The sequence below is a fragment of the Peromyscus leucopus genome, chromosome 11 (assembly GCF_004664715.2).
Source record: "Peromyscus leucopus breed LL Stock chromosome 11, UCI_PerLeu_2.1, whole genome shotgun sequence".
Lineage (NCBI taxonomy): Eukaryota > Metazoa > Chordata > Mammalia > Rodentia > Cricetidae > Peromyscus > Peromyscus leucopus.
Window position 1 is genome coordinate 32547236 of NC_051072.1, and position 11890 is coordinate 32559125.

General features: G+C 38.8%; 1 protein-coding gene across 1 annotated transcript; it reads right to left on the reverse strand.

Moving 5' to 3' along the window:
- Positions 1-1029: 1029 nt before the first annotated feature.
- Positions 1030-1245, reverse strand: LOC114704190 (cytochrome c oxidase subunit 6C-like). The gene has a single exon (XM_037209558.1). The coding sequence runs from the start codon at positions 1243-1245 to the stop codon at positions 1030-1032; it is 216 nt and encodes a 71-aa protein (XP_037065453.1).
- Positions 1246-11890: the final 10645 nt, after the last annotated feature.

Genomic DNA, 11890 nt, shown 5'->3' on the forward strand with positions numbered 1-11890 from the left:
TCTCCAAAGCATGGCAATGCCATGGAATTAATGAACTTACAGTAGTTATGCTATTGGCTATGGATCCACACAAATAAAGGCCTGGTAGCTGTCAGCTGTTGGAGGGAAGGAGCTCACTGGGCCCTATCACTTATTGCTGACTTATTAGCAGCTAACAGGTTCATGGAGAAGAGATGGCAGAGTATCCTGTTGTATTCCCACGAGAGAGCACACCAGGCTCTAATAGGTAGTTCCAAAGACAGGGTCCCGCGGGTGACCCTAGTTAAAGTCTGTGGAACATAAAATAAAACAAAAAGTAATTAATATGGTGAATGGATTTGCTAGGGTGAAGGAGTGTAGCAAGTGTGGGAGAGAAATAAGGGGGAGAAATAACCACAATAAATTATAGACATGAACAAAATTGCCAAAGAACAAAATTTATTCATAAAATAGAAAAGCGAGGCCCATGAAAAGAGAGACTAGTCAAAAGACTGAATACACTGAACTAGATAATAGTAACAGGAGAAAAACTTATCAAGAAATAACACAGAAAATAGGGCAGCTAAACAATGAAATTTATACATACTCCCAATGAATCCATCCTAGATACAAAAAAAAAAAGATCTACAACATAATATTCTCTAGTAGTCTGATAATTAACAATTTTAAGAAAGACTAGTCGTTTTTAAGGAAAAAAATCAATTTAACATGAAAATACAGAAGTTTTCACTGTTTAAAGGTATCTAAATTACACACTGAATAATTATTAGCATAATACCAAAACCTTTTTATTTAAAAAAGTAATAGAAATCTTATAGTTACATATCGCTTACATTGTCTCTTATTCTTAGAAAATTTAAGAGACTAAATTAACGTGTTTATATTCTCATATATGTTCTTTTTGTCCATATAATTGTTAATTGTTTAATTGAGATAAACTACTCCTTAGCTCACATATTCATGCTTTATAGTTCAGGAACAAAGGTCAGCAATGAACTTCTATCGAGTGCAATTCAAAAAATTCTGTCCATTCTGAAGTTGCTTCCCATTCTAGAAGATACCAGCCTTCCTCATCTCTTCAAAGTCCTCCATGGAGTTGTAATTCCTGTAGAAATTTGAATACGCCTTCTTTCTGGGTTCAGACGTGCCAAACTTACAGGAAGCAGTAACTCCCAGGGCCACAATGAATGTGCCAACAATGTGAACCTGCAGGCATTTGGCCAGAAGACCATGCATCTGAGGTTTTGGCAATACACCAGAACTCATGGTAGTGAATGTCCTCTACACCAATGTCCTTCCCAGTTCTCCATATTCTCATTTATCTTTAAACCCATTTATTTATTTATTTATTTATTTATTTATTTATTTATTTATTTATTTATTTATTTTACAACACCATTCAGTTCAACATAATAGCCACAGATTCCCCTGTTCTCCCACTCTTGCCCCCTCCCCTCCCCCCAGCCCACCCCCATTCCCACCTCCTCCAGATCAAGGTCTCCCCAAGGACCAGGATCGACCTGGTAGACTCAGTCCAGGCAGGTCCATTCCCCCCTCCCAGACCGAGCCAAGCGTCCCTGCATAAGTCCCAGGTTTCAAACAGCCAACTCATGCAACGAGCCCAGGACCCGGCACCAAGGCACAGCTGCCTCCCAAACAGATCAAGCCAAATGACTGTCTCACCCATTCAGGGGGCCTGATCCAGTTGGGGGCCCCTCAGCCTTTGGTTCATAGATCCTGTGCTTCCATTCATTTGGTTATTTGTCCCTGTGCTTTATCCAACCTTGGCTTCAACAATTCTGGCTCATATAAACTCTCTTCTTTCTCACTAATTAGACTCCCAGTGCTCCACCAGGGGCCCAGCCATGGATGTCTGCATCCAGATTCCTCAGGAGAAATGGACGAGATCTACATGAATAGCCTGGTCATGAGTGGGAACAATGAAGGGCGACGGTCGAGGGAAAGAGAGTGGGAGATCCTAGCTGGATCAAGAAAAGAGAGGGAGAACAAGGAATAGGAGACCATGGTAAATGAAGACCACATGAGAAGGGGAGGAAGCAGAGAGCTAGGGAGGCCCACGGAGATCCACAAAGATACCCCCGCAAAAGACTGCTGGCAATGGTCGAGAGACGGCAGGAACTGACCTACTCTGGTGATGGGATGGCCAGACACCCTGATAGTTGTGCCATAAACCCATTTAAATAGGATAAAATAATAACAATTAAATTTCAATTGATACTCAAAATACATACATAAGTGTAAGTCTTAAGTGTGCTAATGATGTGTCCTTTTTCAGTTTTAAATCCGAAGACTTACAATACATTATATACATAGATTATTTTTAAATCATGATTATAAACCATTAATCAATATCCAAATTGTATAAAAGAAGATATGATGATTAGAAATGATTAGCCCTCTATTAACCAAGCCATACACATTAAGGTACTGTATATTTAGCATGACAGATACTGTGGTATCAAACTGAAGTAGTCAATGTGATCAATGACAGCAAGAGTTTATATTTAATTAAGACAAGAGAATACACTTTCAAAATAGAAATAAAAGAAATAAAATATCTCATGCTAGAAAAACAATGACGCATTGCAAATATTCAATTGCTTCACAAAAGGGTTCCTGTAGGATTCAATTAACTGGACTAGGTCCAAATCTCAAATTTGGATGTTTAAGTTCCTCATTACATCAAATGCTTTGCTTGTAAATAACCACACATACAGAATCTCTTCTCCTTCTTTGTAGATCACATAAACACAATTTAGTGAAAATACAAAATAAATCTCTTACAAGCTATTTATTAATATTTTATAATAAATTTGCCCCTTAGACAAATAACCAAATGAATGGAAACACATGAACTATGAACCAAAGGCTGTGGGGCCCCCAACTGGATCAGGCCCTCTGAATAGGTGAGACAGTTGATTGGCTTGATCTGTTTGGGAGGCATCTAGGCAGTGATACCAGGTCCTGGGCTCATTGCATGAGTTAGCTGTTTGAAACCTGGGACTTATGCAGGGATGCTTGGCTCAATCTGGGAGGAGGGGACTGGACCTGCTTGGACTGAGTCTATCAGGTCGATCCCAGTCCTCGGGGGAGACCTTGATCTGGAAGAGGTGGGAATGGGGGTGGGCTGGGGGGAAGGGGAGGGGGGCAGGAAGGGAGAGAACAAGGGAATCTGTGGATATTATGTAGAACTGAATAGTATTGTAAAATAAATACAAAAAAAAAAAACCCCATGGGGCTGCAGTAAGATGCGGCTCTTGCTCTTTGGAGCAGAGTTTGCCCTTCTGTACAGTAGCCAATAAACCTCTTGCTATTACATTAAAAAAAAAATTTGCCCCTTAAATTTGTGTGTATATCTACACTCAAAATAAAAGGATCTTGTCTAGACAACATTATTGAAGTATATCTAGTGTCACATAAACTGTATGAACATAGATCATGAAGAACAATATCTTTGTGCATTAAATATATCACCGTTTATCTTGGTCCTTTAAATTCTCTTTCAACTTTAGCAGAGATTACCATTAATTTGGGGCTTCTCACTTATTTTCACTTGGACATTCAGCCATAACACAACTTTTTTTTCCTTTTATTTTATTTTACAATACCATTCAGTTCTACATATCAGCCACGGATTCCCTTGCTCTCCCCCCTCCTGCCCCCCTCCCCTTCCCCCAGCCCACTCCCCATTCCCACCTCCTCCAGGGCAAAGCCTCCCCCAAGGACTGAGATCGACCTGGTAGACTCAGTCCAGGCAGGTCCAGTCCCCTCCTCCCAGACTGAGCCAAGTGTCCCTGCATAAGCCCCAGGTTTCAAACAGCCAACTCATGCAATGAGCACAGGACCCGGTACCACTGCCTAGATGCCTCCCAAACATATCAAGTCAATCAACTGTCTCACCTATTCAGAGGGCCTGATCCAGTTGGGAGCCCCTCAGCCTTTGGTTCATAGTTCATGTGTTTCCATTCAGGCCATAACACATCTTTAAAAAATATCATAGAATTCAAGAAACTTTTGAAAAACTCCACCAATGAAGGCAAATCTGATCATGACTAGAATTTTGGTGGCTAGTTTTGTTTTGTATTACTTTTTTTAAAAAATTTATTCAGTCACTCACAAATTGTGGAAGAATAAAATAACAATAGATTTCATCCACTATGAGAGTTAGTTAAAACATTTTGAGTTCAGAACATGATAAGAGCCGTACAAGATGGAGCTGAGGTGTATACCTAAGACGGAAAAAAAGCAGAATGTATCTTTGATCCTTGGACTGATGAGTTCACTGGTGAGCTTTCATGAATCTTCACAACCATAAGGCAGGACTTCATAAAAACCTGATTCATGACAAGCCGAGTAGGATGTTGGAATACCTGAGGAGCAGTATCTGCAAATGAACCCAAATCCTTGGCAAACAGAAAGAAAACAGCCTGGAGGTGTTCCTTACTTTGTAGTGTAACTGAAGTTTCTAGGAAAGATTAACCAGTACATTTCTACCTGCAATAATAATAGTGATGAACAGTGAATGACAACAGGTAGTTTGTTTGACATTGTCCTTACCAAAAACTGAAGGGAAACAGCTGTAATTGAAGGTAGGAAGAAAATAACAAAGTTTTCTTACAGTTTCCAGACCAAATGCCAACATTAAAACAACAATATAAGTATCTATAAATGGAGGTGGTTTGGCCCAGACAGGCTGGCAAATATTACATTTAAGTGAAAGGGGCACCAAAATACTTCCTTCTCTGTTAAAAACCCAAAGAATTTTAATTTAAACTTAATTACAGTTTTAAGTAAAGCATTACACATTAATTATCCAGTCTCCAAGGACATGCAAAATAATGTCCTTTCACAGGAAGTGGGCTCAGTGTTGACTAGTTGCCAACTGTCAAACTAGGGGATTTTTAAAGAGACCCGTGTGCAGAGGTTTTAAAAAGTGGAGGAAATAAAATGATATATGTGTATAAATAATTAACATGCCTTCTGTAATAATTCTCTGTGAAACCCTAACTTTTACAATGAAAAAGACGAACATGGCAAATTGGAAAGTATTACCTCAGCCTTGTAAGGGTGAGAAAATGCAGTATCATTTTACGTAAAGCTAAGTAATGCCAATCAAGAAAATATTCAAATTTAGAGATTCATGTCCTTATAATACAAATATCTTCTAAATTCTGAAATGTCCACTTTTTTTAAAAAAAAAAAGAGTAAAATCTACAAATAAGTGCATAAATTATGGGTTATGGTATCTAAATTAACTTATAGGTTAAACCTAAGAATATCCTAGATGCATATCTATTCATTTGCATTTATTGCCTTTAAAGTTAACATGTATATAATATAGGTAATTGACTCAACACACAGGAAATCATCATTCCTAAGGGACTAACATTGATTATAAGTGCAGACCTTGGTTAGTCTTGAACAAATAAGAAACCTTAATCAAAGGCTATTTGCAGAACTCCCAGATAAGCATTAGCTGTTTGAGCAGAAACTGAAGTAAAACTTCCATTGGGAGAGTTTGAAGTAACACAAATTTCTCATTTCTAGGCAGTCAGTAGAGTGTCAATGTGCTTCATCTTCCAAAAGAAGCTTGTGTATCAACCTATCGTCGATATTTATATTTTAAAATATAGATAGTTTTAAAATGTAAAATTATATTAAACTACTATTGACAGTAGTAAGGTATAGTTTTCATGTTTATTCCAACTCCTGATTCTCATATTGTTTCTCTTCCCACAACATTCTAAGAGATTTGACAGATAAGCTTTTGCTTGTATTTTTTTTTTGGGGGGAGGCAAGTGTTGGAGGTCAGATTCACAATCTTGCATGTGACAGGTCTCTATACCACTCAATTCCAGGGCATTCTCATTTTCTCAGAAATGATTCATTCATGTGAGTAGAGTATATATTTTCATTTGAATTTTTTTTGGGGGCATTGTTTTGTTCTTCTTTTCAATAGTTTCTTGGAAATTTCATACATGATCCCCACTGGGGCCTTGTTATGACTCTAACCTGTTTCTCAGTGGGCCCAGTCCTCTTCTCCAAGTGTTGATGTGGACAGTTCCCACCATGGGAAAGACAACAGACACCTGACAGATAGAATACTTGGGCCAGCTGAAAAGTCGCTGTCACCAACCACCATGACATTGCATAAGAGACATAAACTGGGTAGTGGGACAATCCATGTGAGTTCCAACTCACAGAGGTGGAGAGGGTTAGTGCTGCTGCTGAATTCCAACTTGCTGGCCACAGAGACCAAAGCTGAGCCACTAATAAGGTGCTGTCCCTTCAGGAAACCAAATTAGCAGTGGATTTCACTTGATCCCTTCTACTCTGAGAAGAAGCACTGATATGTTTTCTTGTAGATAACACACATCTATCTGAATATAAGCATGACTTTAGTTTTTGGCCACAAGGCCTTAACAAGCATGGGCTTGCAGATCATGTGACATACATGGTCTCTGGTAAGTGCCTCAGATTTAGGGATTAGCTGAGCATTATACTCTTAATAACCTGTTTTGGTCTGAGACAGGGTCTCAGTATGTATCCAAGGCTGGCCTCTAACATTTCATCGTTTAGTCTCAGCTACATGGGTTCTAGGCTTATAGGCATGTGGCATGACTCCTGATTGCTATAATACATTTTGAACTACGTGCTCTTGCTGTCATCCAAGACCACTAGAAACTATCATGCTATGCCTAATTGTATGTCACAAAGGAAAGGAAAAAGAGCAAGTGTTTGTTTAGTTTTCCTACTATAAGCTAGTTGATGAGTATGTGTGGCATAAGAATAACAGGCTAGAGAGGTAGCTGAGTGGATACTTGCCACAGAAACCTGACTGCCTGGGTTTTGATCCCCAGTGAAAGGAGAGAATGGACTTCCTAAAGTTGTCCTCTGGCCTCTACATGTATGCCATGTCATGTGTGTGCTAACACACAGACACACACCACACACATATTGCTTTTAATTTTTAAGAGAACACCTGGAGAAAAGAAGTGAACAGTAGTAAGAAACATATATAGAATTGCAACATACACATATTGACTGCCACATGAACCTACCCACTTGGCACCATGGAAACTGCTGACGTTCCTTCATGAGCATTATCATCTTTGTGCACAAAAGGAAACAAGGTTGCTCTGATAGTTCCTCTACACACCTACAATAGCTTTGTGTCTACACCTCACATGCACTCATTCATTTCAGTTCTCACATCACCTGGTTGTCAAGGAAACAGGCATCAGCAACACTTTGGAAATGGTGAAAAGAATTCCCTGAAATAACGGATGTATATTGTATATTTTGGTACATAAGACTTCACACTTCTCTGAGGATCAATGATTTTCCTGTGTTAATGATTCAAATTAAAACTCATTACAAAGTATGTCATCAAAGCCCAACAGGTTAGATTCTATGAACAAAGCTTACTAAAAGCAGAATAGTAACCAGGCTAAATACTAGTTTGATAATTAAGAATTATTACAGAATTTACCCATTATACAAAATATATAGTATACTATGTATTTTTGAAAATTATAATATTTGCTTAATTCATTGAAAATTATTTTTTAAATCAATAACTAAGAACAAGCATAGAAGTCATTGACTACAGATAACTAATTTATTCTAAATTATAAATTCATTTGCTTGGGTCTATATTTTTATTAAAGACAATATAGTGAGATAACTTAGGCCTTATTGTCAAATATCTTTTAAATCACATGACAGCTAGCTTCCCAAAGTGAGGAGAGGGACACATTCAGAGCAGTTCAACTGTAAATAATCTAATAAAAGGATCATTTTCTGAGATGAGGGGGATTAAAGCAAGTGATGGTGTGGGTAGGGATAGAAGGCTGTTTCCATGGTTAAAAAAAAAAATAAAACTTGCTACTCTTCCATAGGACCCAAGTTCAGTTCTCATCACCCTTATTGGGCAGCAGACAACTGCCAGTAATGCCAGCTCCCAGGGATCTGATACTCTCTTATTTTCTGCTTTTGATGTTGTTTGCAAAGTCTCACTATGTAGCTCTGGCTCACCTCAAACTTACAACCATCTGCCTAGCCCCTAACCCCCCACCCCCACCCTGCCACCCCTGTCTCCAAGTATTGGGATGAAAGTCATGTTAACAACACAAAGAACTAAAATTATAAAGTGGGGTGGAGATGAGTGGATTTCCCTGGGAAGGGGGAAACAGAAGAGGTTTCCTGGGTAGACTGGGAGCTGGTGGGGACGGAAACATGAGGGATTGGGTTGGGGGTGTGGATGGAGGGGGAGAGTAATGAAAGAGATGTCTTGATAGGTGACACATTTTGGGGTGAAATAGAAGCCTAGTACAAGGGAAACTCCCCCAAATCTACAAGGATGACACTGGCTATGACTCCTAGCAATAGTGGAGAGGGTGCCTGAACTGGCCATCTCCTGTAATCAGATTAGTGACTACTCCAATTGTCATACAAGAGCCTCCAGTGACTGATGCAAACAGATGCAGAGATCCACAGCCCAGAACTGGGCCAAGCTCAGGGAATTCTGTTAAAGAGAGGGAGGAAGGATAGTAGGAGCTTGGGGTGGGGAGTGAGATCAAGGTCATCACAAGGAAATCCACAGAAACAACTAACCTGGACTCATAGGAGCTCACAGACTCTGGACAGACAGCTAGGGAGTCCAAATGGGACTGACCTAGGTGCTTGTAACCTCTACATATGTGTAACCATTGTGTAGCTTGATCTACCAGTGATGGGAACAGGGACTGTCCCTGGTGCTTTGACTGGCTTCGGGGAACCTATTCCTCACACTGGATTGCCTTGCCCAGTCTTAATACAAGGGAAGGATCTTAGTCCTACCTCAACTTGACCTGCCATGCTTTATCGATTTATAATTTAAATGGGAGAAAGAGAAAAAAGCATTCAGGGACCAGAAAAAAAGCAATTAAGAAAATAAACAGCATTGCTACCCATAGGATTTGAGAAACTGTTAGCCTAATTGAGTGACAGTGGAAAGACATCAACAACAACAACAACAACAATAACACAACCAGGAAATGGACAAGACAAGGAGGGAGTAAGGATGGCAGTTGTTTTCGTAAGAAAAAAATAGCTCTGTTTCTGTCTTCTACCCCTTTAAGTGTCCTGTTGATATGCCCCATTGGTAGAAGCCAGACACAACACTCAGGGAAAAGGAGCTCTGTGGCTTCTGTTTGAAAAAAATCCAGCTTCCCAGAGCAGGGCAATGAAGAGTGAAATCCTGATTTGGACAAGCAAACTGAAAGTGGTATCGGATATATTCACTTAATGGTTATATTACCTAAGGCAAATGACCTAATCTCATATTTCTCTTTCATCGTTTTTTAAAATATAAGTAACAAGAACATTCTTATTTGGAAATAAACCTGAAAATCAGTAGGAAAATCAAAATAACAAGTTTTAGAAACTGTCTTTTCTAAGTGAGCTTGTTGATGGAAAATGTCATAGCATTTATTATAACTTTCTATAGCCATAAAGTTATAAAGAATCGAGCTTGGGAAGTTGAAAATTTAGAAGATATTCAAAATATAAAGACTTAACTATATATAAAACACTGATATAATGAGAAACTCAATTAAAAAAGAAAACATAAATAAATAATTTTTTAGTTATATATAATGTAAGTACATATAATATAGTAAAATAACATTTTATAATTTCCAAAATCATTTGCTGTCAACCACAGTGATACATATCTATAATTTCCAGCAATGGAAGGATGAACCAGTAGTATCCATGAGTTTGAAGCCAGCCTATACTATCTAGTGTGAAAGTCTCAATGAGAGAGAGTGGGGTGGCATTTAAAAGCTGCCCTTTTAGGCTGTACATACCCTCCAGCTTTAATCTTTCTATTTCAATAGTAACCTCTTTCATACCAGTAGTTATAACATTCTGCTATCTCTAGACCTGATATGTGGCTCCCTGAGAGATATCATCCACATGCTAATCCCCAGAGCCTGTGAATGTACTACCAAACACTGCAATATGTAGGATTAAATTAAGCATGTTAAAATGAGGAGATTATCTGGGATTATCCAGGTGGGACACATGTAATCACAAGGGTCCTTATGGGAAGGAACAGGAAGGCCACAGTGGGAGTCAGGCAGGTGATGATGGAGTCAGAGTTTTCAGCTGTGATTCGGGCAGGGATTAGGAGGCAAGTGTGTGTGCGCTGGGGTGTGGGAAGAGGAAAATGATTTCACCCTCGTGAGCTTCCAGAAGGTATTCAGCACTTCTGGTGCTTGTTCGGTTGAGACTTTCTGACCTCCACATTTGTGGGATGATAAATTTAACGTAGTTTTAATCCAATAAACCTACAATTGTAGCAGGAATAAAAAGTAGTACAATGTCCATTTGTTTCCCTCTGTCCCTTCTCCAGCATGGTCTACAACACACCATGGGAAGCAAATCTTTGCTTCTAGATGAGATGAGAAATAAAAAGCCCCATCAGGCAATGGGCATGCAGGGAAGAAAGGAGAGAGCGTTTCCCCCTGTGAGCCCCTCTGGTCACTAGAGCCTGAAGAGGTGCTGGTGCTTTGCAGCTCTAAATCCATTCTTCTTCCTGGAGCTTAAGGACCCCAGACTCCAAGTAGCAACAACTGCCCGCTGCTCCTAGTCTCAAGTGTTTAACTAATCCTGTTGGCTCCCTTCACCTTGATCACACTTCCATAATGAGTCCCCTCTTTAACAATTCTCCAGCTAAGCCCCATGACTGTGCCATCTGTGTGATGTCAGGACACTATCTGCTTCAACACAGAGTATCGTTTTATAACCATTGATTTAGGATTCAGATACTTGAATCTTAACAGTATTTTGAGGTTCTCTAAAGGAGAACTAAACATAAGGTCATTTGAGACCATATCAGTTGTCTATCAGTAATTCAAGTTTAAGTTCACTTTTTAAATTGAGTTGTAATGTAGCTGCCCTTACATTAAAAAAAAAAAAAAAAACATCTTTCTCATTTGCAAAATAGCAAAGGGTACATAACAGTGGTTGATGACATTTGCACGCAAAAGATGGCACTTATGAAATGCTACATATAATTTAAAGATCAGAAGAATGGGCATGTCATTCTTCTGATTATCCAAAGCAAAAGGAGTAGACATTTCATGAATTCTTATAATTCACTGCAATAAAAAAACAATCTGATATTATTGGTCATTACAGGAATAGATGAGTTGTAAATAAAATTCCATCTTTAAAATGCATGTGCCCATCAGGAAGTGTTTATTTTGCCTATGATACATCAAAACTATTATACATAGGCTGGAGATGCATAGCTCAGTACTAGAGCACTGGTCTACTATGTGTGAGGTATTTGGATCAATCGCCAGCATCACAGTGTGGGGGGAGAAGAAAGTAAAGAAAGAAAGAAGTGTTTCTTCTTCAGAAAAACACCAAATGGCAGAAGATGCCTGTGGGACCAGGGTGTCCAGGATTAGGAGGCCTCAGCAGCTTTGGCATTCAATATTCAGCTGCAGGCTTAGGGGTCCTTGGCCATGATCCAGGCTGTTTCACAGCTAATTCTTTCAAAACTAGATGGATGGATGGATAGATAGATAGATGGATAGATAGATTATAGATAGAAAGACAGATAGATGATAGATGGATGATAAATTATAGATGATAAATAGACAGACACACAGATAATAGATAGATAGATAGATAGATAGATAGATGATAGATAGATAGATAGATAGATAGATAGATAGATAGATTATAGATAGAAAGACAGATAGATGACAGATGGATGATAAATTATAGATGATAGACAGACACACAGATAATAGATAGATAGATAGATAGATAGATAGATAGATAGATAGATAGATAGATAGAAATTTATATCCAAATAAGAACTGGGACAGAC

Bases quoted from the DNA above. Each gene is read 5' to 3' on its own strand.
- LOC114704190 (XM_037209558.1), bottom strand. From the start codon at position 1,245: ATGAGTTCTGGTGTATTGCCAAAACCTCAGATGCATGGTCTTCTGGCC.